General features: G+C 42.4%; 2 protein-coding genes across 2 annotated transcripts in view; one reads left to right on the top strand and one right to left on the bottom strand.

Moving 5' to 3' along the window:
* Positions 1-27,859, top strand: part of PLA2G4A (phospholipase A2 group IVA) — a 368,660-nt gene that overhangs the window by 159,670 nt on the left and 181,131 nt on the right. The window lies entirely within an intron of this gene.
* PTGS2 (prostaglandin-endoperoxide synthase 2) lies at positions 2,858-13,135 on the bottom strand. Its single transcript, XM_039484616.1, has 10 exons — positions 12,852-13,135; positions 11,467-11,583; positions 11,176-11,319; positions 10,262-10,405; positions 9,553-9,734; positions 8,650-8,733; positions 8,128-8,374; positions 6,266-6,552; positions 5,386-5,533; positions 2,858-5,200 (listed from the first exon to the last, which is right to left on the bottom strand). The coding sequence occupies exons 1-10, from the start codon at positions 12,901-12,903 to the stop codon at positions 4,791-4,793; spliced, it is 1,815 nt and encodes a 604-aa protein (XP_039340550.1). The 5' UTR covers positions 12,904-13,135; the 3' UTR covers positions 2,858-4,790.

The raw sequence follows: 27,859 nt of genomic DNA on the forward strand, positions 1-27,859 counted from the left end.
AAACAGGTCAAAGGCCCACTCTTGCCAAAGGAATCAGGATGGCCGCAACAGGGCTTTAAAAAGGGACTGACCTGGCCAAAACTGGAGGTAAGGTCACCCTACATATCAATCCAATCTTGCGGAGTCCATCTTTTTAAGCACAGGAAGTAGCTGGTGTCCACTAACCATTTCCATTTGTATAACACAAAAGTTATATCAAGGAAGAAAAAAAAGATGTAACTTAACTACTTGAACAGCAGGCTCCTGCATCAAAATCTTGGGATGGTTCCAACTAAATCTCTGGACCTATGAGGAGAGTTAAGCCCCTTTCCCAGGACAACTTTCTTTATATTGATCATGCACTACTGAAACAATGCCTTGTGGGGGTTCACCCTCTAATAGACATAGTTAGCAATATCCTTTTCTGGTATCTGGCTCTTAAAATTTTGAAAAGAGAAGTAGCTAGTTACATCCCTAAAATATCTGGCTGCCGCTTACTGCTCTCACTTCCTCAGGAAGAAGAAAAAGGGAAAAACATAGAGAGAGCTAAGAATATTTACCAGTCAGAAAGGAAGTGGCACAACTGCAGAATAAACTCTTACAAAGATCTACACCTACATAAGTATTATGTTGTAAAATCAGGGTTTATGCCCCATCCCACCACACCTAGGGTGAAACAGTTACCTTGCTGACTGCAAATATTCCACAGTGCAGGTCACACCGGGGAACATTCTTGCCCTTTGTGTCATCCCAAGACTTGCCTGTGCTCAAAGGCAAGGTGTATCCCTTCTGCTTTTGAGCTACCATAGATATGCCTCATTCAGAGAATCCACCCTGCACATCCCTACCCTAATTAGGGAGATAGGAACCCTCCTTTTCTCTGTAACTGCCCTGTGAAGCCGTGGGAAGCAGCCAGAATCACCTTCTGCACATGACCTTACCCTGCTATCACCCCTCCTCCACCCACAAGAAGTCACCTGACTGGGGTCATAAGCCTTTCAGAAAAAGCATAGGTCTCTCTTCTGTACCCCATGAGCAGTGCAGTGTTCTTGGTTGCTTTCTCCTTCCTCTCTCTCTCTGCCTGGCATCAAAGGCAAATGCAGTAAGGTTGGGTCTAGGTGCTCCTCCCTCCTCTCCAGCCACATTCTAAAAGCTGGATGACTGTTCTAGATGCCTCTTCTGTGGCTATATGGACAGAGGCAGTAGGCAATCTCTGTCCTTCCCCTGCTGTCCCACTCCCACGCAGACCAAAGGAAGGGCAGTTGAAATCCATGCCATTCTCCTTTAGAGATACCCAGAAAAGGCAGTGCCAGGCTTTGTGCATGGCAAGCCCAGCACTGTAAGGCCAAGAGTGTGCTGCATCTCCATCTCGTCCTGAGGGGAGCCCCTTGCAGTGCTTTATGGGAGAATGCACTACAATCACATGGTGTATTTACTGCCCCTATGGATCTGTTAATGATACAGCTCACATGGTTCTGATAGCTATCCTGGCAGCAGGGTCCTATGATATTGCACAGGAAAGCAGTGATGGCAGAGCCTTCCATTCAGGGAATGGTTGTGACAGGTGGTGGGGCCAATCTACTTTAGAGATGTAGTGGTCTGATATTGATGGGTGACCTTGCTGCTTCAACAAGATTAGTTGGCCAAGTGCAATATGAAGTCCACATTTTACCTACTCCTTGATACCCCCTCTCTCATCCCCACAAAAAGGATTGTTTCACAGTTGATGGAACTTGCTAGGTTGACAGAGGAATGCCCATGGGTAGCTCTTACTTGTGAAGCTGTTAGCATGTCCTTGGAATAGGAGAGCGCAAGGTAAGTGGGCTTAGATGTCCTTGGGACATTGGTCCCATGAAAATGGAATAACAACCTCCCAGGAATCTAGATGAGGGTGAGGCATATCTGGAATCTTTCCTTTGGTGGGCAAAATGAACATTGGGTGACTTCAAGCATTTCAGCTTCTGGAGTTCTTCTCCACATTTGATTGCAGAATGAGATGTGAACAGGAAGTTAGTACTATGGACTGTTGAAATTGTCTGTAATGTGTAGTGGATGTTGTGATCTCAGAGTTACGGGTACCATGTGGGTTTGTGTTCTGAATCACATTCAGCAAAATGTGAGTTTTCAAACACAGTAGAAGTAAATAACACTATTGCAGAGTCTGTGTCTCACTTTCTGGCAGCCACATTTCAGCAACTAGCTCCAGAGGGAGAGGATGAACCAGCCAAGATGGATACCGCCTCTTGTGTCTTGTTGCCTGACATGGTGGATAGTATGGTCTCCTGATTATTGCTTGTTCCAGGGGTCAGCCTATGGTTGGGAGATCAGCTGTGATGACCTCTTGTTTAAAGAACTATTCTTTGTTCATTATATTGATGGCTAATTATATTTGATAAAATTGCCCCCCATCCTGACTCGCTTTCCCTTTTGCTCATGCCCAGACCCTTTACCTTCTTTCTACTACACCCCCCAAATCTTCTCTTAAAGAAAGCTGTAGTCCAGCGTGTTTTGCTGCCTTCCCCGCCTCGTATTTCCCCCTCCCCCCATGTATTGGCTGGGAAGTTTTCATTTACATTTTTGTTCCCCCTCCCTCCCCAAAATAAAAAAATCAGGAACACTTTTCTGACACAAGTTTTGCTAATTTTTAAACACATCCTTGCATTAGGACTTGCCAAAAGTTACAAATTCTAGATCTTGATTTACCCTAACCTTGCATCATTAGTAAACTTAATGCATTTTGTAAGATGAACTCTTGGGTAGGAGGGGAGAAATAAAATTATATGGGGGGTTTGCTTGTGATACTATTGTGAATCAACTAAAATGTTCTGTTGCAATCAAGTATCAAATACCAGTACTCACAGATAATGTCTGCACATTTTTTATTTTAACAGTAGTATTTTAAACATGTCCTTTTTGTAAAAAAAATAAAGGTGAAAAAATCATTCAAACATATTTATTATAAAACATTTCATATAAATACTCTCATGCTGTCATAGCCATGTATGGTAATCATCCCAATCCTATCAGATGGGATTACATATTATTACTTAATAACTTAATAGAGTGCTGACATTGTGCTTGCATTGTACAAAATAGAGGAAGACCTGCTTTCTTTCCCATGTAGTGTATGATCTACATTCAAACTGGCTGTATCCGGAACTCTCATTTTGAATTTCATACAAAGGAACAGAAGGACTGGGCCCTAATTCTGAAAACTAACTCAGTTGTGATAGAGTGGGCAATAAGATGGTGCAGATTTTAAAACCAATATATTTTTTTCCCCCTAGAGTGGATTAATGTTGAAAGTTTTTGGGTAAGTGTATTCTTGAGGAGGAGGTGAATGAATCTGAATCACATGTTCTGATCCATTTCACATTTCATATGACCTCCTGAATAATCTTCCATTTATGAACATTTACAGTTCCGAATATAAGAAACCTCAACATTTTTTAATGTGCATTGTGCTTTCTCCATTTTGTGCATTGCATAGAAAAAATAAATAAATAAAAATATCCCCAAACACATCTGTAAAAAGCCTTCCAACCTCATACACTTCGGTGTACAATAGACTGTGTTCCTCTTTCAGTTATCAGTCTTGAAAGTTACAAATGAACATCTCTTAAAATAAGCAGCCTAAATAAAATAATAAAAGTGTAAAAACAAGTAACTAGTAATTTAGGGAAAGTCACAGTCAAATTGTAACAGGGCCATATTCATGCTAACATTTCCTATCCTATATTAAGGATGCAGTATATACAGTGCTGGGAAGACTGTATCTTTCACATGTGATATAAAATGGAAGCCTTGTCCACAAGTGGTCAATAAAGCTCCCTGGCCATTTTTTCTCCCAGAATTGTTTTCTAACCAATTCCAGCCTGTATAATTGCATTCTTTCTACTTAAATCCCCCCAGCAGTTTTAATAAAAAATGCCATTCTACACCCCCTCCTAAAAATAATGAAATGATCCTTGCATGTAAAAATCTGAACTGCTATTATAAAATCATTTTTTGTATTTTCTTGCTCTGATTTCTTGCAATATACAACACAGCTATCAAAATATAAATGCCCTGTTATCCCAGCCTGGCAAATAACTACTTCTAGCTAAATAGCAGCAAATCTTTCCCTCCACCCTATTATGTTGTGCAAACTCCAAAACCTAATTGGGATTTAAACACAGGTTATATATTTTTATAAAGTAAATTTTAATTTTAAAAAGAGTATTACTGGAACATTAGAGCATAGGTTTCAAAGTCCAAAGTCAGAAAATAAAAGTTAAGGCTCTTCATTAAATGTTAATATAAAATATGTGCATGATAGTGAGGTAGTGTTTGTGAGAAACTTAACTTTTTCATTTGCTGACTTTATACAAACATTTAAAGTTGCATAATTTGTTTTACATTAATTTACTATTATGGTACTGTAATTAGTAATTATTACAGTTTTCATTAATCCAATCTTCTTGGTTTTTTGAGAGCTCATTTTCAAATTAAAATATATGTTGACAAAATAACTTATTCCTGTAGCATTATGTTGCCTATCAAGTGACAAAACAAAACATTTACTGTCAAGTTTTATAGCAAAACACCAACAACAACAAAAAAGGACCATTTTCCATTAACTTTGGAATACTTCTTTCTGTTGCAGAATTTGTAATTATGGATCCAGTGATGCAAACTTTAAAAACAGTGGTCTGTCTTGATCAGTGGAACCCTTGTCTTAGTAAGACAAAGTCTGGATTTCATTATTTAAATATAAAGATATAAATATAATAATTTATATAATTACTTAAATAAATAAATAAATTGATGTATTACAATTCAGCAGATCTCTCTTTCATTAGTAACGTCGGGTTGATATCCTCCATTGAGGAGCTTGAGGAGCTGACGTTAATGGTGGCCGTTTCTGTGGCATCAGAGTTTAGGACATGGAAGGCGGTGATGGGACAGCCCTTCACGTTATTGCAGATGAGATTTTGTAGGGAGGCAGTATTGATTATTTCAAAGCCCACTTTTCCGCCAAAGGTGCTTGGTTTCCAGTACTCCGGAGAACAGATAGCATTTCCCATCAGCCCTTTCAAAGAGAATGGTGCTCCAAGTTCCACCATGGTCTCACCAAAGATGGCACCAGGACGAGGCCTTTCTACTAGAAGGCCAGGGTACAGCTCCATAGCATCAATGTCTCCATAAAGCTCTTCTAATTCAGCTGCCATTTCTTTTTCTCCTGTAACAATTAATAATAAATAAGAGTAGTAAATGAAAAATCCCACCTTTTGGCACTCTTATTTTGGTATTTAATCCTACTTCCCACCACAACCCCAGTTTATATAATCCTGGAAACAAACAGTGACCCATCTACTGTATTAACCATTTGTAAGAAAAGGCCCCATTAGAAAGAATATCTCTTACCTGTAAGTTCCTCAAATGACTTAAAAGGTTTCATTAGGAAGCGTTTTCGGTACTCATTCAAGGACTGGTATCTCATCTGTCTGCTTTGATCAATTGAAGCCTTAGCTACTTTCTGTACTGCAGAAGGAACGTTCTTACCCCCAGCAACCTATTGCAAAAAAAAGATACAAAGAATAATAACAACTCTAGGCAAACTCCTCACAACTTTTATCATGTGTATAAACTTTGGGTGGAATCCTGCTTGCCTTCCTCAGGCAACATTTCCATTGATATGATTGGGGGTTCTTCTGAGTAAGGAAGTATCCCTTGAATGGCTTTTAGCCTTACAATTTCCATTAACACTGGGAAGTACTACAACCATGGCGCAGCCCAGTGAGAATATTCAGCTATTGTACTGCACTTCTCTGAGAGTGCAACCTGCTACAGTAGATACACTTGTTTAGGCCCAGAATTGCTAGGATTTTAACTTTACAACTGAAAATCACTAGAAAATTAGTGCTATTTTCAAGTAAATGATATTTTTTGCAAGATTATATCAAGCTTTGAAAGAGTTTCCTTTTCCTTTTTTAAATTAAAAGGCCATTTTGACCTGACCTTGAAGCCTTCCTACAAATAAAACTCCCATTGAAATCAGTGAGAGTTCTGTAAGTACTAAGAGTGAAGAATCTGGGCTCATGGACAATAACATTTAAAGTGCATTTGCTTTGGTAACTCCAGTACTGGGAAGAATTAGATTTTACTATTTGAACTAGCAGGTATCTTTCTTTTTCACAGAAGAAATTCCAAGTAAACTTTTCCCCAAGTTTCTGGCTTATGTTAATTGGCATAAAAAATTTCTAGACTCTGTCCAAAAGCTAAAAATCTTAGTAAGAATATTTACCCTGCCGGCAATTTGCTTGGAGAAGGATTTCACCATGTGGGAAAGGCCATGTTCCACCATGATAGAGTTGTTGTAGAGAAATTGCTGGAAAGTGTACTCCTGGTCATGGATCTGAAAACTGTCAGGCAGAAGTGGGTGCCAGTGGTACAGAGTGTTGAATTCGGCTGCAATTCTATTCTGATATTGAAATTGCTGGTTAAACAGCAGCTCGGGATCAAACTTCAGCTTGAAGTAATAGCCACTCAACTGCTGCACGTAGTCTTCAACGACAATCTTGATGGTCTCTCCTGTTAGTTCAATGAAACAGGAAAAATGTGTATCAGTTTTGTTTGCTTGAACAATTCTGAATGTTCAGCCAGCTGTGTGAGAAAGGATGTAAATGGTGAGGTAAAATGGCCAAGGATTGTTCTAAAATAAATATATTTTGGGAGGAGATTCAGAAGATGTTAAAGATTTCTTAATGCTTTGTAAACTCTTACAAACTCTTATAGAAGTGAATAGGGATGAAAATGATAGTTCTAAAATGTAATAAACATTTCGAATTTAGTAGCAAAGTATGTCCTTTCTATAATTTCCTTTAACAATTCTATAGCAAGGACATAATTTGCTATTACATTCTATAGGATTTTTCTGTAGGGAAAACATTGCCAATTTTATCCAGAAAAAGATATAGATATCTCAAAGCAATTCTGAGTTGCTGTTTCTGTCAAATACAACTATCTCCTTTTAGTATACTGTTGCAGTGTTCATCTGGGGACAACCAATTAGTTGTCTTGCCCAAATGGAGTGTGCATAAACTAACGTGAAAATAAATGTCACTGGATAGAGACTAATATATAACAACCATCATTTTGGGTTAGCTTTCCAGTAACTTCCTAAATTCTAAACTGAATAAAAGCTTTTCTCTTAACCTGTAACAAAGAGCAGCAATTGCACTGAAGATAAGACACTTTAGCAGCAGCTGAAGGTCATCCAGCTGCACATGCCTGACGTTTGAGAATTAGGCCATGTCTACACTTACAAGCTTATAGCATCACAGCTGTGCCGCTGTGAGAGCGCTTGTGTAGCTGTCTTATGCCAACAGGAGAGAACTCTCCTGTCTACATAATAAAACCAGCTCAACAAGTGGCGGTATCTATGTCAGTGGGAGACATAGCACTGTGCACACAAGCGCTTATACTGGCAAAACTTATGTTGCTCAGGAAGGTGTTTTTTTTTACATCCCTGAGTGACAGAAGTTTTGCTGACATAAGTGCTAATGTAGACATGGCCTTAAACTCACCTTCCTGCACCTCACAGTTCTATTTCCCTTAGTTAACGAAACAGAATGCAACTTGATTTAGGAATTCTCCACAGTTTGATATTCAAGATACTGGTTACAATGGACTGTTTTTTTCATGAACCGTCAAATACTGAACATAGGTCATGAAAACTTTTTAAAAAATTCCTTGCGATTTGATTTAATAAACTAAGTAAAAATTGTTCTATTATTAAACCTGTTGAAGTTGCCTAGGGGAGGAAAAACCTCCCAGATCATTGTAACGTGGATAACTTTTTAGCGTACTGTATAATTAATAGCTGTTTTAAAAAAAACAAAAAAACAAGGCCTCCACTTTCATAAGTGGACTAGTGATTGTGTCCCTCTGTTTTTGGGTGCCTAGCTTGAGACATCTTAAAGGGACCTATTTTCAGAACTTTCTGATCTCCCTAGCCTCTGAAAATACCTTTAAGGTATTTTAAGCTGGCCCCTCAAAATAAGGAGGCACACAAAATCACTTTTGAGAATGCAGCCCCCTGAAGCTATGCTCTATATCTGTGTAAAATAGTTTAACATGGAAAGTCTCATTTTCATGTTTACTCACCTATCAATATGAGCCTGGTAGTTTGGAACAGCTGCTCATCATTCCATTCTGGATGCACCTGCTTAAGGATGTCACAGACCCGATTGTGCTCCCTGAGCCAGATTGTGGCATACATCATTAAACCTGGGACCAAACCAAACACCTCATTGCCTACAGAAAATTGCAGGTGCTCAGGAACATGAGGTGGGTAGATCATTTCTGCCTGAGTGTCCTTCACTGTGGGAGGGTACATTTCTCCATCAATCATCTGCAGTTAAAAAGGAGAGAGAGACTAAGAATCGCTGATGATACATAGACATTCTCCAGTATTTTATTTTTCCCATTCTAAAAATACAGCCTGTGGACCAAATTCTGCCCTTGTATTTGTGTGTGCAGCTACTACTGACGTAGATGGGACCTGCTAACACCATGGCTGAATTTGGCCCACTGTGTTTTAACAAGACTTCATACTATTAACAAATGTTAATTATAAAATTCCATTGTTCTCCTATTAGACAGTAGGAATTTTAAAGTGAAACACACCTGATACTTCAGCTTTCCATCCTTAAGTAGCCTCAACTTAAGTTGTCTATTCAAAGTCTCTCCATAGACATGGTTCAAGTCAACCTATAAAATAAAAGTATTTGAAACATGAAGTCAAACTACATTTCTGATTATTTTAGGATGGATCCAACTCCTGTTTAAGTCAATGGGAGTTGGACTGGGGCTTAAATGTTTGCATATTAAGTATACTATGAAGATTGGCACCCCATGAATACCTTACATAAAGATTTAAAAATAAAGTCAGCTTTTTTGTTAGAACTGGATTAAACAATGCATAACAATGAGTTTTTAAATTCTCAGTCAGTTCAAAAAGACTGCTTCAAACATGTCTAAAAGAATGGACAGCCTGGAAACTATATAATATAATACTGTAAAATTCTTGTGGACTTTTAAACTGGAATTGGTTTACAGAAATAATAGATACTCATGTGAAATAGTTACTTTTCAATAGCAAAGTCTCTTTTAAAAGTGTAGCACATGACAATTATGTTACAGTACTGTATATGCCTTTTTCTGCATGACGGAAACAGTCCAACAGAAAAACTTTTGCGGTCTCAGTAGATATAGATGGCTTTGTGGGAAAACAGTAACACCACATTTGGAAAATTAAGACTGCGTAGATAAGGAGAATTAAATCATTTGGTATTTTCGATAGAATTATTTAGGCTCCTATAGTCTGGACTGAAAAAGCCTCCATCTTGTTGAACAACAGTTTTGTCAGCCTTAGGACTGCAGTGTAAGGCTCTCAGTAATACAAAGAATGCTGTGTAGTATGTGCGTGTTTATGTATGCTCCTAACACTCTGAAGGATGTTGTTCTTGCCATCAAGGCTGATAAACTTTGCTGCTCTTTTCAGTAAGAGTCACAACTTTATGATCTTACCCCATGGCCGAGAGCTTTGGTGAAGGCTGGCCCTTTGTGGTGATCTGTCTTAAAGAACTGGTGGGTGAAATGTTGAGCAAAGAACGTGAACATCATATTTGTGCCTTGAGGATCAGGAATAAATTTTTTCCTCAGCAGAAATTTCTCCACAACTACTGCAGAATCTGGGAGCTCCTTCTTACCTGTAATTTAAAATCATATCAGTTTATTTTCTCTTACATTTGGAGGAAATAAGACTTATTTTATTATTCAATCCAGCTATGTCATTTTCTCCTTAGAACAAGTATCTATCAAATATGAAACCTATGACCTAGATCCTCAGCTGGTGTAAACTGGCATTACTCATATAAATCAGTGGAGCTACTTGGTTTATACCTGCTGACAATTTAGCTGTAACTTTTACAAACCTTACTCACTTGATTTAAAACACAAGTTGATTGCTAAAAAATCTTCATTTCTCCTATATTGAATCTGCAGCTCAATTCTTTCTTTTCTTTCTAGCATTTAGCTCAATAACTACGGTTGGAGTCTGTAAATCGTTACTTAGTTTTTAGCTTTGCACAATATATCCAATACACTATTTTACAGTATACTGTTGCAGATTTCAGAGTGTAGCTCTGTAAAAAATAGTCTCTTAAATGAGAGGGCAAAATAAATTGACTCTCCCACACTCCACAATCAAACATTGGAAATCTCTTTTATTCCTTACCTTTAACACCCATGGGTGTAGGGCAGTCCGGTGCCACTGGTGGGAGAGCTCTAGTATAGAGGGAAAGGTTGGAATAGGCTTCCCAGTTTTTGTAACCATACTGGCTGTTGTATGTTGGTGGACTGTCAATCAAATGTGACCTTGCTAAAAAAAAAAATTTAAAAAAAAATTAACGTTGGCCTTAAAACAGTAAATTTAATTTAATTAAGCTACAAGGGCAAATCTTTTCCACCTTTCTCTTGTAAATAGTTCCATTGATTTCAATATGATTACTCAAATTAGTGAGGTGATAGTATTTTGGTTATTTTACAGTAGAAGTGGGGCCAGACTTACCGAGTTTGCATCCAGATATAAACTTTGCCAAAATTTGCTGGTGTGGGACATAGGGTTTTGTTTCACCCTATTACAGTGATAAGAGGCAAGCTATGATGTTTCAATTTGAGTCTGAACCTCTTCCCAATTTGAAGTATAGTGAGATCCAGGCTTTTTGCTTGGAGCTGTCCTTATTTAAGAGCAAATTTACAGTGTGGTACTTTCTAGTATTAAAACCATATTCAGTGGAACACTTCAGTGTATAATATAATGTTTGAATCACTGCATTCAATTACAGAGATAAATTATTTGCGTTATAGATGTGTCATAATTTTTGTTTTACAAAAATTACAGAATAATTTTGATCAATGGTGGATCCCATTTAAAAAAATCCCTTTCATCCGTTCTCCCACTCTTCGTGGTTACCTCTTGATTATGAGATGAAATGTATGCCATGCTTCTGCTTTCTACATCTTCTGTCCCATATATCTAAAGTATGTATGTATGTATGTATATAAAATCACTAAGCAACACAATATTTCCTTAAACTCTTGTGGCCGATGTCTATAACTGAAGGGTAATAGCACAAAGAGGATACTTACATGTCAATACATATCTCATGATGGAATCACGGAAGAAGGGAATGCTGTTTATTATATTCCAGACACCTTTGAAGTGAGTGAGAATGTAGTGGACAGTGTTTGGAGTAGGTTTCAATGTCCGTTTCAGCCAGGTCAAGAATTCCGCTGTGAGCATTGAGGGGAAAGATTAAGACTATTGTAAATTACTTATAGGACTAAATAATATGCAAATCTGGAAGTAAAATACTGGAATATTTTGCAGCTTTCAAGATTCATTATTGTTAGCTATAAAAACATAACTTTCAGACTTACGTGTAGTACAGTTTTCCCCATAAAATCCTGTCCTTGTACAGTCACATTCATATCGGTCAAAACCTGTCGTCATACACACTCCTCTGTTCTGGCATGGGTTTGAGCAGCAAGGATTAGCTGCAATGAAAATTAGAGTAATGTTAATAAAAGCGTATTCGGAATGAATACATTGATGTTTTCATCTCCCTAAGTGAAGTTTTAAGAGCTATGTAAGCAATTTCCTGAGGAATATGGCAGAAAATAATCAAAGTGTAGGTAGGTCCAGTTCAGACTAAACCCTGCACCGATATACTTAAAAGCTATTAATATAAAAAGAAAAAATATTGACAGTTGTTTATGGGTTATTCATTTTCAGTTGGTATTGTATGTAGGAGGCATTGCTAGAGAATTGATGACCCTCCCCTCAGAATGTTCAGTATCTCTCAATATCATCTCTCAATATCCCATTTAAAACTTGTAGTTTAACTACAAGTTTTCAAGGTGGCAAGAGAGAATGGGGAAAATGAAAAGTCGTAATTTCTCTAGGCCTAATTCTGTTCTGAGAATTCAATGAAAGTTGGGTTCATTAATAAATGGGCATAACTAGGTACTATGCAAGCTATTTATAATTCCTTTAGCTCCAAATCGTAGATTTACCTGTTTCTTAGCCCTAAACCAGCTACAGTGTTTTGTGTGTCACTTCCCAATCTCTTGACTCCCATCACTGGAGAAATTTGGGTGCTGGCTGAAAATTTGCAGCTGGTGCCCATCTCTACTAAGAATCTCAGGAGCAACTTTTATACCAAAGCATGGTAAATCAGAGAGATTGGGATGTGACGTCAACATGATATTTTTAATAATATAATACCAACAACAACGACGTAAGAATGGCATACTAGGTCAGACCAATGGTCCTTCTACCCTGTGGTATCCTGTCTTCTGACAGTGGCCGATGCCAAGTGCTTCTGAGGGAATGAACAGAACAGGCAATCATTGAGTGATCCATCCCCTGTCATCCATTCCCAGAGGCTAGGGACAACCCAGAGCATGGGGTTGTATCCCTGACCATCTTGGCAGCTCCTGGATTACAACTCATGAGTTCTGCACTGGCTCCTATGTCACTATAGCACATTCTTAAACCTGAGGCTCCATTTCTTAAAAGTGTGGGGTGTCATCAGTGCTATTCCAAAGGCAGTGGCACTCGTTAGAAAATTAATTCTGCATCTCGCTCTCACTGTAGCCCCCTCAAGGCTGTGCTAGCAAAACTGCCTCCAACCGAGACTCAGAACAAAGAAAACACAAAACGCACCACCCCAGCCTCAACTGTGGGGAAAGGACATCGCAAAGCACCGCAAACAAATGCAGCTCAGCCGCGGCTCTGAGACAGAGAAGGGTTGAGTACTAACCTGCTTGGCTGAAAGCCAGGAGACCGATGATTAAAGTGCAGGGCACAATCATATCCCAGTGGTTCTTCACGGGAGGAAACTTGCTGCTGCGTAGTCCTGTCAGGTTCTGTACAGGCAGCTACTTCTGCTTTCTTGCTGCTTTCCCGGTGTGTTGTAGATTGCGTCCACGATTAATGCATCCTACTTATGGACCAATAAGTGAGTGACGTAAAAGTTCGTCCGGAAATAACTCTCACATCCAATAAATCATCTGAATGAAACGGGAATTTCCTGGAGTGTGTAAAGGTGACCCCCTCCCCCACATCCTCCCCAGCTCATGGGATCGGGGGAATCCCCAACCTCTCCGCACCCGAGACTGTTTCCCATGCGCCCCCCAGACATGTGGGTCGGGGTGTGTCTCTCTCTCACACGCTGTTCCCAGCTGATCTCTAGATTTAGCAAAAATCTCGACCGCCAAGTTTGAGCTCCGTTGTCCCTTGGAAGCTCCATCGCCCGTCCAGACTCTTCTGCCAGGAATCGGCCGGGCAGCTGCCCCGCTCTCCCTGCTGGCTCCCCGCGCTGCTGGGAATGGAGAGTCCGCGCTTCCCTAGCACGGGGCGTTCGTGCGTGGCTCCCATCACACGTGTAGCAGCCAAAGAGGAACCGAGAGACTCGACAGCACCCTTGCTTTGTTTTCTCATCGGGCTCTCCCTGCGCTTCAGCTGCCTTCCAGATTTCTTGAGCGTCCCGGATTGAAATTTGGCCTCAATACCCCCCCCCCCACCCCCGGAAAAAGAACCACCTCCTTCCTCAGCACCTTAAGAGGAGCCAAAATAAAATCTACTTTTACATTTTGTAATTCCGTTGGGAAGTCTCCATTCTACGAGCTCCACTCAAAATAGACCACAATATGCTCTACTTCAGCGGCTCTCAACCCTTCCAGACTACTGTGCCCCTTCCAGGAGTCTGATTTGTGGTGCATACCCCCACATTTCACCTCACTTTAAAACTCCTTGCTTATACAATCAGACAGAAAAATAGAAAGGTGTTACTGAAACCGTGTGTACTTTACCATATAATTATAAATTAGAGATGGAAAAGAAAATTGTATTGTTTGCCTTTTAGGTTCCCACCTTTACCTGGAGCGCTGTTTTTCCAGGTTACTGCTGAAAAAAGACTCACCATATATATATTTTTAGGTGGAGTATTCCTTTTATTTTCCTCAACCACTGAACAGTCAGCCAGGTCAGATACTAGGGTTGGTATAATTTGAGCTTATACACAGCTCTGTCTTTTAACCACTTCAAAGTTGGGTTTCATGTGAAAGTTTGAGAGTCTCCCTATTGCCAACCTTCCAGTATATTTGTTGTAGGCATTGGTTCAAATCCTACTGCCCTTAAGCCTGTGAATAAGGCAAGCAAAGTTTGGCCCAAGGTGTCTATTTAAAAATAGGCATGAGATGGACAAATGGTTCCTTGGCATAAATTGAATCTGCTTTTCTGACTGCAAACAATATTTTCCCAAATGACTTTTTCAGAATGATCACTTCTGTCAAACATTTAAATTCGTGTAGTATCCAAAAGCTCCAGTCAGGACTGGGTTCTGTTGTGCTGGTCAATACAGATAGACAGAGGCAATTCCTTCCAGGAAAGATTTATTACCTTAAAACAAAACAAAACAACAACAACAAAAATAGCACATCCCACCTAAAGTTGGGAACAGGGATTATGACAATTATCAGATCCTCCTCTCACACCCCCAAAAAATCTGTTAGCCAAGGTAGTCTTGATTGCCCTTATAAAGTGTTCTTTATTAAGATTTTAATCAAATTATTATACTATATCACTATTATTAATTGTTTAAAACAATTCATTTAAATATTAGGAGAAGGATTTCATTTAAATGTTTTAAATGGGTCCAGTGGTCTTTATGATTTTTTTAAATGAAAAAAAATTAGGTGAAAATTCAGACAACATCTCATTTTACTTCTGCATAGGCATTATCTGTTAGGATAAAAACAACAAGGAGTCCAGTGGCACCTTAAAGACTAACAGATTTATTTGGGCATAAGCTTTCATGGGTAAAAAACCCATTTCGATCCATGCATCTGAAGAAGTGGCTTTTTTACCCATGAAAGCTTATGCCCAAATAAATCTGTTAGTCTTTAAGGTGCCACCGGACTCCTCATTGTTTTTATGGATACAGACTAACATGGCTACCCCTCTGATATCTGTTAGGATAGCAGTTCAATCACATGTTTCGGTCAGAAATGATGATGTAACCTCTTCCTTGCAAGCAGTGGTTTAATCCCCCACCAGCAAACTTTGATACATACAGTGAATGTAACTACATTTCTACTTAGTTCTTTCTCTTATGGAATAATATAGGTCCTTAGTGATGGTTTAGCTTTATTTTATATATGTTAACTATCTTAGAAAGGATGCATAGGAATAGCAATATTCTCAAACAGATGGTTCATTTAGTCAATTAGAGGACAGTACTTGATGCTTCAGAGGAAAGTGTAAGAAACCCCTTAAGGTTTGTCTTAGGCTGACCAGATAGCATGTGTGAAAAATTGGGACACTTTTTTGGGGAGGTTGGGGGTATAGTTGTGTATATAAGACAAAGCCCATAATATCAAGCCACCCTAATATGTCTACACAGCAAAAACACCAAAATATCCAAAACCAAAAAATCCATGACAGTGAGTCTCAGAACCAGGATCAGCTGACTTGGCCTCATGCTGTGGGAGGCTAAAAATAGCAGTGTAAACTTTGGGGCTCAGGCTGGAGCTGGTCTCTGAAACCCAGTGAGAGGGAAAAGTCTTGGCACTGACCTTGAATATCTGCACTGCTATTTAGCCCTGTAGCATGGCCATAGGGTGACCAGAAGCAAGTGTGAAAAATCGGGACAGGGGTGTGTGTGTGGGGGGGTAATAGGAGCCTATATAAGAAAAAGACCCCAAAATCGGGACTATCCCTATAAAATCAGGACATCTGGTCACCCTACATGGCCACAAGAGGTTGAGTCACTTGACCCAAGCTCTGAAACTTGCTGCCACAGGATTTTTGCTTGTTTATTTTTCACAGTGTAGGAATATGCGCAGTGGACAATTCTAACCTGCCTCTGGAGATGTTTTCCTCCCAAACTCCATCAGTTTGTGCAGAGGTTCTCAAACGTCATTGCACTCTGAGCCCCTTCTGACAACAGAAATTACTACATGACCCCAGGAGGGGGGACTGAAGTCTTAGCCCACTCAAGCCCCAGTAAGTCTAAGCCAGCCCTGGTGACCCACTTTGAGAACTGCTGAGCTAGTGGTTTGAACCCTAGCACAGATGGTTACCTAGTCTTCAAAAGCTTGATGTGCTGATTTTGGTTTTCTCATGAAATCAAAAGATAGTGTCAGGAGGTCTGTTTGAGTTCACTGTGAACCACACATTTTCCATGTGACCTTCAGCAAGTCACGTAACCTCTTTTCTTCAATGCCTTCAACCATAAAATGAGGTTATGTCCCTACTTAACTGGGAGTTTGTGAGCTAAATTAATTAGTGTTTGTGAAATGCATTAAGATCCTCAGGTGGAAGCTATACAAATGGTAAGCCTTTTTTAGTAGTCTGCAACCAGTGCTGATTTGGAGGCCTTCTTGATAGACTTTTATGCATCTGTTTTCTCAGAAGTATGACCACGATTTTATAGATTTGAAAAACCACTACATTTGAAGTATTTTTTAAAATAATCATAGCAAAAATGTAAAACTAGGAAATACTGCAGGGTTTCTAACTAAGGCAGAAACAACGAGAGGTACCTGTGGCACCTTAGAGACTAACAAACTACAAAAACTAAAAACTAATTTCCCCATTCTAATTTCCCCCTACTGTTACTCACACCTTCTTGTCAACTGTTTGAAATGGGCTACCCTGATTACTACTACCAATTTTTCCTCCTGTTGATAATTGCCCTCTTCGACTTTAATTGAATTTTCTCGTTAGAACTGACTCCCAACTTGGTAAGGCAACACCGGTCTTTTTGTACTGTGTATATATATCTGCCTACTGTATTTTCCACTCCATACATCTGGGTGAAGTGGGTTTTAGCCCACAAAAGCTTATACGCAAATAAATTTGTTAGTCTTTAAGGTGCCACAAGTACTCCACATTGTTTTTGCTGATACAGACTAACACAGCTACCACTCTGAAACCTGTAACTAAGGCAGGAGAATCAGAGCTGGCAATGTAGGGATATTATTGAAAAAGACAAATAGTTTTGCTGTAGCTGGAGACTTATCTCTTAGTTACACATTGTTATATCATTCTTCAATAGAATCTCACGTCACCTGTGGTTCTGGAGTATGCTAGGGATGTAGCCAATTTTTCATCCATTTTTTAAAATTTAATGATTGTAAATATATAAAGTGTGAATGCAAGAAACAATGGGTAGAGTTCTCCAGTTTGCTATTGTCAGAGGTAGCCAAAGGAAAATTCCCCTTGTGTAGCGGGACCCTTTGCGGTGCAAAACTGGCGGAGACTTCTTTGCCAGTCAACATAAACACCTCTGAATTAGTGTAGGAGGGGGACTTACTGGGGTGAGGCAGAGCAGAAGTCCCTTATGCATATCCTCCATTGGTGTAAGGTCGCTTTGGGACCTACATTAGTGGTGTAAGTTAAGCAGCTGCTCAATTGCTCTAACTTACATGGGGGCAGGATCTGATTTCCTGATGGGCCTCCTCTTCCCTCCACCATGCATAGACATAGAAATTACAACTAGTAATAACAAGTATAGTGTTGTCATGACATTGTACGTGTTGTTTTACAAGTTTTCTTTGCATGCGAGCAAGTTTTTAGTCTTTGAAGAAATGCTGTGTTATTGTTAGTTGATGTGGCAGTCCTTTGAGAGAAGCTCTGGTAGATAGTTGGTGACAGTTCTTGGGTTAGTATAGCTTCCTACAACCCAGCATTGGTATGTGGGCTGAAATTTCTCAAAGAGGGAATTGCCTGAGTGCTGCTTGATTGCCGTGATTCCAGAACTGGTGTAGCTGTGTGAATAAAATACATTACACTTTAAATATACCCAGACTCCTCCACTGGGAAGCCAACCAAGACATCTGCTATCAAATGACAAAGGGTGACATTGGTGTTAGAAGTGGAACGTTGCTGTTGGAATGACTGTGTATAGCAGTTGCACCTTGGTCCTGGAGGGCTCTTGAAGAGGGTCCTGGGAAATTCTTGTTACAATTGTGCCACTAAATTGGTGGGAGGTTTGGACTCATTTCCCTGACTATCAGGGAATTGCTCCTCTCTGGATACTACTAACTCATCCTTCCCAGAGAGTTTTGACATTTCTGTGGGGCAGGATCTGTCTTTTTTCTTCTGTGTTTGCACAGCACCTAGCACAGTGGAGTTCTGGTCCATGACTGGGGCTTCCAGGTGGCTTGCCCCTGGGAGTCATAAAAATACATTTGAAGAGTGATTTTTTTTTGTGGCCAAATGTCATATATTTTGTACATGGTGTGTATAGTGTGTTGTACTAAGTATAGTTTGAAGCAGTAGAAACTGACTGAATCATGCAACTAACACGGGGAAGGATTTATTGAGCGTTACTGCCCTCTTCTGCTAGATGTTTGCTTTGTACGGTGTAACCTGATGAAGATAAGTGATGGTAGGGGCAGAGAATTTGCTATTTTATTTTAGATTTTGTCTGCATTTTAATGAAAATCCCTGATTTTCACAGGTTTATAGTCCATGGCACAAAACATCTGTTCAAGGGTAAAACTTTACAAGTTCAAGCCCTATTTAAAAACACACAATCAACATGTCCCCTCCCCCCCAAATAAAAAGGAAGGAATCTGGCTGCTCTAAGTGACATGAACCTTAACAAATAAACAATGCTTTCAGATGCTTTTTGTGCTACCCAAATACCAAACTGCAGCCGTTAAAAATTGATTTTTGGCAAACAGTTATTCTAGCGTGATCTTATTATTTCTTGGTGTTTTGAAAAAAAAATCAGTGAAAAAGCTGATTCAGTCCTCAGATAGATGCAAACAGTTTCTTCAATGACAGTTGTATAGAGATAAGTCAGGGTAATGTGTCCTGCATGGCTAAAATATTTACTGCTGAATAGTATTCTACATATGGTGAACTATAGAATGGTTTGGTATATATAATTCAGTGAAAAAAAATCAAACAGTAACCACTAGCAAACAACATTCAAAAATCACAAGCCAAGCCACGCGCAGTCATGAGAAGGGCTTAAAAATAATGAGATAAAAACATAAATTTTATATCCTTTTTTTATTTGCCTTCCATTTTTTGAGCTATGAAGTTTCAGGCTTTCAAGCTTTCCTTAAATTGAAAGCTAAGATTCTCATTTTTTCATGTAACTATAGGAGAGGGAAATATTGTAAAATGATAATCCAGAGACTCCAGAGAAAATCATGAGCATTGGCAGCAATGCATTTATTTTGCCAGAGTGGCAATGAGTGGGCAGTGGGAATGGCCAAGTTTCCAAACTGAGATGGAGTCATCATCTCCTAGATTTCACTACTGGAGTGAAGCTAACAGCCATGTTTTCTCCATTCTGTGGGCTTATTTTATTCTCTGCTTATGTTGTACACCAATGATCTTGGAAAACGTATACTTTTGGAATCAATGATATGTTTGGGCCTTTTAAAAACATATTTTATCAGCCAAGTGATATTTTTATACTTCTGCACTGAAACCCAACAGATCATAGTAAACTACTCTCAAACCATCTAATGAATAAATCTGAGGGATCATGAAATGTTTGTGGACAATTCATAAACACAAAAAGGCAACTTTCATCAAATTTTTCATAACAAAGGGTTTGCCCATATCTGGTTCCTAATAAGATCGAATGTGGTCAGTTCAGTAAATCCCTTACTGAATACTGTGTTCAGTTAACAAATATCTCATAGAGCTAGAAGGTCATCAAGTCCAGTCTCCTGCCTTCACTAGCAGGACCAAGACTGATTTTGCCCCAGATCCCTAAGTGGCCCCCCCTCAAGGAGGAAACTCTCAACCCTGGGTTTAGCAGGCCAATGCTCAAGCCACTGAGCTAGCTACTTACCCATACTTGAAAATGATGAATTCAAACTTGCACAGGTGCAGAGATGGGCTACTAGAATGATCAGAGCCTGAGGCATGAAGAGTCTATCTTATGAAAGGAGACTAAGGGTATGCCTACACTTTGAGCTAGTCACCCACTATTTCTCATTAAGCTAGTTTACTAAAATAGAATACAGCTACAGCAGTGTGAATGATGGGAGGGGCTAACTACTCCGAGTACATGTCCATCAGAGACCATTGGCGTGTACTCAGGGCAACTAGCCTGTCCTATGCATGTGCTGCCATGGTTACATTCTATTTTTAGCATGCTAGTTCTATGAGAGCTAACATGAATGTCACCTTAAGCTGGGAATCCCATCCCCAGCTTGAAGTGTAGACATGCAAAAGAAGGCTGCAAAGGGATATGATGGCGCTGTATAAACACATCCAAGGGTAAACACCAGGGAGGGAGAAGAACTTTTTAAGCTAAAGGACAATGTTGGCACAAGAACAAACATGTAGACATGGAACATGAACAAATTTAGGCTGGAAATGAGAAGGTTTCTAATCGTTAAAGAGGTGAGATTCTGGAACGGCCTTCCACTAGGAGTAGTGGGGGCAAACAACTTAACTAGTTTTAGGATGGAGTTTTTTATACCTATTGATCATGAAATTATATGATGGGGTTACCTAAATAGCAGGGAACTGGACTCAGTGAATCAGAAGGTCCTGGCTAGTCCCATGTTCATGTTTTCTGTGATTCACACCAAAATGACCTTATACTAGGGTGACCAGACATCCCGTTTTTAAAGGGACAGTCCCATATTTAAGTCCTCCTGCAGGTCTCCCAACTTTTTCTTAAAAACTGGAAAATTGTTCTGTATTTTCTGCCTCCCCCCACATCAGGACTGGCAGGTCCTGCTGCTGTCTGGATCCCTGCTTGCCAGCTGCTCATCCACCAGTGGTGAATGTGTGTGTGGGGGGGGTTCCAGTGGTCGGTGATGCGGGTGGGTATGCAAGGCTGGTGGCGGGGCAAAGCTGCTGTGCTTGGGGCTGGCTGCTCCCCCTGCTGGTCTGTCAGTGCAGCCCCAGATGCGTGCCAGCTCTTGCTCACCAGGATCCCGTCCTGTCTGCGTCCAGCTCTGGCTACGTGGGTGCACAGCAGAGGCTGGAGAGTGCAAGCAGGCACCAGGCGGTGGCCGGTTATGTGTCACCTCTGCTACCCACCCATCGGCCCTTTATGTGCTCCCCCTTTCACTGTCCTCTCCCTACTTTGCCCCTTAGCCCCTCCCAGCCCTGCTGCTCCTCCATATCCCTGCCATTTGAGAACCAGCCCCTGGTCGGAGTGCTCAGCTCACTAACAACCTGGCCGGCAGGGTCCTTCCTTCCCCCACTGCTTCTGGCTGAGCTGGCACCCCAGGAAAGCCCATGACCATCCAGCCTGGGGCACTGGCCAGGAGGAGCTGAGCCCTGCATGTGCCAAAGCCCTGCAGAGCACTGGCACGAGGAAGCCTCTCCGCCCCTCAGCAAAGCTCTGTAGTGGTGGGGGAAGCGATTTCCAGCCTGTTTGCACCCTGACCCTGCAGGCTCCACAGTAGCCCCCCCAGGCAGGAGCTCAGTACCCTCTTCACCACCCTCGCCCTGGGTCCTGCCCTCAGGGAGTGTGGGGCTGCTCCGTCACCTAGGCACCCTTCCACACTGAGCCATCTCTCTGGCCAGGTTCACTGAAGCCCCTGCAGTCAGGTTCCCTGGGCCCTGGTGCACAATGCAGCCTTAGGCTTAACCCCTTTCTGCCCGCGCTGGAGCCAGGGGACAGGAGGCGGCTGGGTTATGTCGGTGGCCAGCTGCAGCCTGGAGGTGTTAGCTGCCTTTCGACACTGTGCGGGCAAGAAGGGACAAGCTGCTTCCAGCCACAGGGGTGGGTGGGGGAAGATGAGCTCTGCAAAGATACGGGCCAGGTCATCCCTCCCGTTCCTTCCCACCCACACAGTGCTGAATGGCTGTTGCTGGCCATATTCTGGTGTGAACCCTGGCAGGAATCTGGGGAGGCATGTGGCCCTGCGTTTCCCCCCCACATCCACACAAGTTTTGCCTCGGGAAGATGCGATACCAGATACCAGGAGAGGCTGGTCTGTCCCTGGGGCACAGCCAGGCCTGGGTGGAGAGCGCTGGGCAGGGAGGGTCGGGTTGGTTGGTCACCCCCTTCCCCCGGTGTGAGAGAAGTGTACGGGAGTGCATGTGTGTCACCTTTCCCCATGTGAACCCTAAAGCCTTAAAGATAAGAATATAAATAAAAAAAATCCAGCCACATAAGTATTTCTTTTTAACAGGGGCTCAGTCAACTTGATGCTATTTGAACATTTGTACTGCATAGTACTGACTGATTGCTGTTGAACTCACCTGAATATCAGTAATTTTACCACGTGTCCCATATTCAGCATAGGGAAATATGGTCACCCTACCTTACACAATCAAAGGGCCAAATTCTCTGCTGGTTCATATGGGTGGAAACGCCACAGAAGTCAGTGGAGCTATTTACACTTACACCAGAGAATTGGTTACAAAACTTTTAATGGTTTTCAAATGTTTCCTTTTCCCTTGCTATTCTGGGAAAAACACCATCCTGTTTAATGATAAGTAACTTTCTGGCATGGTAAACCAGTTTTATTTCTTCAATCTGTACTTTTCCACTCTTTCATTGAAGAATACTTCCTGCTTTTCAAAGCTTGTATGTGTCCATAACAAAGATACATTCTTGAAAGAATCATGAGCAGCTTGGCCAGTACCCAAAATGTAATAGTGACTCAGCCATAATTTAGAAAAAAACATTATTGAAACACTTCAAATTTAGAGTAAGACGTGAGTCTTGGGCTTTCTCATGTTGTCATATTCTATCACTAATAAGCTTAATAGTAGGACTGGCAAGCAATTAAAATTAATTGTGATTAATCAGGAAATAATCACGCTGTTAATAATAGAATATCATTTATTTAAATATTTTTGGATGTTTTCTACATTTTCAAATATGATTTCAATTACAACACAGAATACAAAGTGTACAGTGCTCACTTTATATTTATTTTTATTACAAATATTTGCACTATAAAAAAAAAGAAATAGTATTTTTTCAATTCACCTAATACAAGTACTGTAGTGCAATCTCTTCATCATGAAAGTTGAACTTGCAAATGTAGAATTATATATAAAAATAACTGCATTAAAAAACAAAACCAGGGAAAACTTTAGAGCCTATGAGACCCCTCAGTCCCACTTCTTGTTCAGCCAGTTGCTCAGACAAACAAGTTTGTTTACATTTACGGGAGATAATGCTGCCCATGTCTTCTTTACAATGTCACTTGAGAGTGAGAACAGGTGTTCGTGTGGCACCATTGTAGCCAGTGTCACCAGATATTTATGTGCCAGATATGCTAAAGAATCATATGTCCCATCATGCTTCAACCACCATTCCAGAGGACATGTGTCCATGCTGATGACAGGTTCTGCTTGGTAATGATCCAAAGCAGTGCAGACTGATGCATGTTCATTTTCATCATCTGAGTCAGATGCCACTAGCAGAAGGTTGATTTTCTTTTTGGTGGTTCGAGTTCTATAGTTTTCACATTAGAGTGTTGCTCTTTTAAGACTTCTGCAAGCATGCTCCACACCTCATCTCTCTCAGATTTTGGAAGGCACTTCAGATTCTTAAATCTTGGGTCAAGTGCTGTAGCTATCTTTAGAAATCTCACATTGGTACCTTCTTTGTGTTTGTCAAATCTGTGGTGAAAGTTTTCTTAAAACAAATATCATGTGCTGGGTCATCATTCAAGACTGCTGTATCATGAAATATATGGCAGAATGTGACTGAAACAGAGCAGGAGACATACCGTTCTCCCCCAAGGAGTTCAGTCACAAATTTAATTAATGCATTATTTTTTTAATGAGCGTCATCAGCATGGAAACATGTTCTCTGGAATCGTGGCTGAAACATGAAGGGGCATAGGAATGTTTAGCATATCTGGCACATAAATACCTTGCAATGCCTTACAAAGGTGCCAGGCGAACGCCTGTTCTCACTTTCAGGTGACATTATAAATAAGAAGTGGGCAGTATTATCTCCTGAAAATGTAAAGAAATGTGTTTGTCTTAGCAATTGGCTGAGTAAGAAGTAGGACTGAGTGGACTTGTAGGTGCTAAAAGTTTTACGTTGTTTTGTTTTGGATTGGAGTTATGTAATAAAAAAAATCTATATTTGTAAATTGCACTTTCATAATAACAAGATTGCACTACGGTACTTGTATGAGGTGAATTGAAAAGTACTATTTCTTTGGTTTATCATTTATTTATCAAATAATAATAATATATATTGAGCACTGTACACTTTGTATTCTATGTTGTAACTGAAATGAATATATTTGAAAATGTAGAAAAACATCAAAAATATTTAATAAATTTCAATAGGTATTCTATTGTTTAACAGTGCGATTAAAACTGTGATTAATCGCAATTAATTTTTTTGTGTTAATTGCATGAGTTAACTGTGATTAATTGACAGCCCTACTTAATTTAAATGTTCAATAATAGATTTAGTTTAAAAATGTCAAGATAATCATCCATTAGTTTGCCTGCCTGGACTATTTAGTCTATAAACTCTTTGACTCTATTAATGTGTGGTTGAATAATGTTGAGCACAGTGGGACCCCATTCTTGGCTGGGATACAAATAAATAATAAGCGACAAGGCAAAGGCAGAGAAGCAGAAAAGTTGATCAGCTAGGGATGAATTAAGCAAGGTATGAGTGAGCAGTTCACAGAAAGGGTGTGTGATTTTCTGTTTGGTCAAAGAAATGGTCTATAAAAACTTAGTTTGCACTTCCAAATTCATAGTGAAAAAATGTTAACTTTCCTTTATTTCTGATCTTTGATATGGCTTCCAGAATACACTAGAATCCACTTCTAGTGAATTTGCATGATGAAATTCCATTTGACATCTGTGAAGTTATAAGAGATAACATTCGTCTAGAGCCAGAGTCTTGGGCCTGGTCTACACTAGGAGTTTATGTCAAATTTAGCAGTGTTAATTCGATTTAACCGTGCAACCGTCCACACCAGGATGCTAATTAGTTTGACCTAGAGGGCTCTTTAGTTCGAATTCGGTACTCCACCCCGACGAGGGGAGTAGAGCTAAATTCGACATGGCTATGTCGAATTAGGCTAGGTGTGGATGCAAATCGAACTTAGTAGCTCCGGGAGCTATCCCACACTGTACCACTCTGTTGACGCTCTGGACAGCAGTCCGAGCTCAGATGTTCTGATCAGCCATACAGGAAAAGCCCCGGGAAAATTTGAATTCCTTTTCCTGTCTGGCCAGTTCGAATCTCATTTCCTGTGTGGACGTCGTGGCGAGCTCAGCAGCACTGGCAACGATGCAGAGCTCTCCAGCAGAGGAGTCCAGGGAATCTCAGAGTAGAAAGAGGGCCCCAGCATGGACTGACTGGGAAGTCTTGGATCTGATCGCTGTGTGGGGCGATGAGTCTGTGCTTTAGGAGCTGCGCTCCAAAAAACGGAATGCAAAGACCTACGAGAAGGTCTCCAAAGCCATGGCACTCAGAGGATACAGCCGGGATGCAACGCAGTGCCGCGTGAAAATCAAGGACCTGAGACAAGGCTACCAAAAAATCAAAGCAGCAAACGGACACTCCGGAGCCCAGCCCCAGACATGCCGCTTCTACAAGGCACTGCATGCCATTCTCGGTGGGTCTGCCACCACTGCCCCACCAGTGACTGTGGACTCTGAGGATGGGATAGTGTCGATGGGCAGTTCTTCTTCGAGTGATTGCTCCTATGCATTCCAGTTAGGTGTGCGCGCTGCGCGTGCACGGCTCTCCGGAACTTTTTTACCCTAGCAACTCCGGCGGGCCGGCTGGGCGCCCCCTGGAGTGGCGCCGCTATGGCGCTGAATATATACCCCAGCCGGCCCGTCCGCTCCTCAGTTCCTTCTTACCGCCCATGACGGCCAGTTGGAACTGTGGAGTGCTCTCTGTCCTCCACAACCCTAGCTCTCGCTACTTGTTTTTGTATATAGTTCGTTTAGTGATTAGTTTACATAGTTCTGTTAGTTAGATAGTTAGCGTTTTAGATAAGGTTAAGGGGGGTTTCCCCCCCTTGCCTCCCCCGGTGCGGGCTCATGCCCAAGGCACCGGGCTTTAAGCCCTGCGCATCGTGCCAGAGGCCTATGCCAGTAGGGGACCCGCACGACGCCTGCCTCCGTTGCCTGGGCGAAGGACACCAGACAGATAAGTGTTCTTTCTGTTCCGCCTTCAAGCCACGAACTCGGAAGGAGCGGGACATTCGCCTGAAACAACTCCTAATGGAGGCGTCTCTCCAGCCCCCGGCACCTTCCGTGCCGGCACCGAGAGCTTCATCGGTGCAGAGCGCACCGGCAGCACCAAGCCGCTCCGGCACCGCGGCCCCACAGCCTCAGCCAGCGGCTCCGAAGACCCGGCACCGCTCGCTCTCACCTTCAAAAAGACACAAGCTGGCGAAGGCACTTGCTAAGGCCCGCGCTGAGGACTCAGCGAAGACGATTGCGCCACCTGCGGCCCCCGCGGTGGCCGTGCACAAGATGTGCACTGGGCCATTGACTCCGGCGCCGCAAGGGCCGTCGAGTCCGGCGCCGCCACGCTCCCTGGTACCGACCGTGGTCGAGCCCCGGCTGCCATCTACGCCGGAGACATTCTCCTCCGCGCGTGAGCTTATACAGCTCATAGAGGCACCGAGCCTCCGGCCCCTGGCACCGCCGGTGCGGGCTGTCGTGTCGGCAGGAAAGCCGGCCAGGATGACCCGGCCGCCCTCTCTGGACAGACGGCACGGACGACGCTCCCGATCCCGGTCACGTTCCCGGTCCCATCGCAGGTCCCCGTCCCGTCGCTCGCGATCTCGGCACCGCTCGCCATCGCGGTACCGGTCGCCGTCTCGACGTCGGTCGCAGTCCCGGTACCGCTCATCATCGCGGTACCGGTCGCACTCCCGGCGTCGCACCAGGTCCAGATCGCCGTCGCGTCGGCACCAACGGAGGTCTCCGTCCCGGCACCGTTCCCGGCACCGCGACTCGCGCAGCCGCTCCCGGCACTGCAGATCCGGATCCAGGTCGAGCTCCCGGCACCGGTCGAGCTCCCGGCACCGGTTGAGCTCCCAGCACCGCGGCGGACGTTGCTCTCGGTCGCCATCCCGGTACCGAGAAGACCGGCACCGATCCTCGCTACCGTCCGGGGACAGACTGCCTTATTCGACGGCGCACTCCGTCAGCGCCTCGGCACCTCCATGGCCATCCCGCCCCGCGTCGGTCGCTTCCGGGGCGGACGGCTACGGGCACCTGCCACCTACCCCACAGGACCAACCTCAGGGGGCACAGCAGTGGGGATTCTGGGTTCCCTGGGCCCAGTATGAGACTCAGGGGGTGCCATTCCCCCCCGAGAGCCCCGGCCTCCGAGCGCAGGGTACCAGAGACGACTGTCAGCCGACCGGCCCCTTCATCACCAGGTGCGGGTTCCATACTGCCTGAACCCCAGGGGCACACACAGCCTGACCCTCCCGACGAGCAGTCAGCAGATCCATCGTTGGAGGCTGTTGTCCAGGGCTTATCCTCCTCGTCCTCACTTGACGAGGCGGTGGCCGGAGCGTCGGCCAAGGAGCCTCCGCCGATAGACTTGAAGGCGCACCAGGACCTGCTTCGCTGCGTGGCGATGGCTATGGCTCTCCCAGTGGCGGAGGTCCAGGAGGACGAGGACCCCATAACGAATGTCGTTGGGGCAGAGGCTCCAGTGCGCGTGGCATTGCCATTCGTGCGGACGATTCAAAAGAATGCCACCACACTCTGGCAAACGCCTGCGTCCATTCCTCCTACGGCCCGTGGGATTGAGCACAAGTACTCTGTCCCTCCCACAGGCTACGAGTATCTATATACTCACCC

Source organism: Mauremys reevesii, linkage group 8 (assembly GCF_016161935.1).
Source record: "Mauremys reevesii isolate NIE-2019 linkage group 8, ASM1616193v1, whole genome shotgun sequence".
Lineage (NCBI taxonomy): Eukaryota > Metazoa > Chordata > Testudines > Geoemydidae > Mauremys > Mauremys reevesii.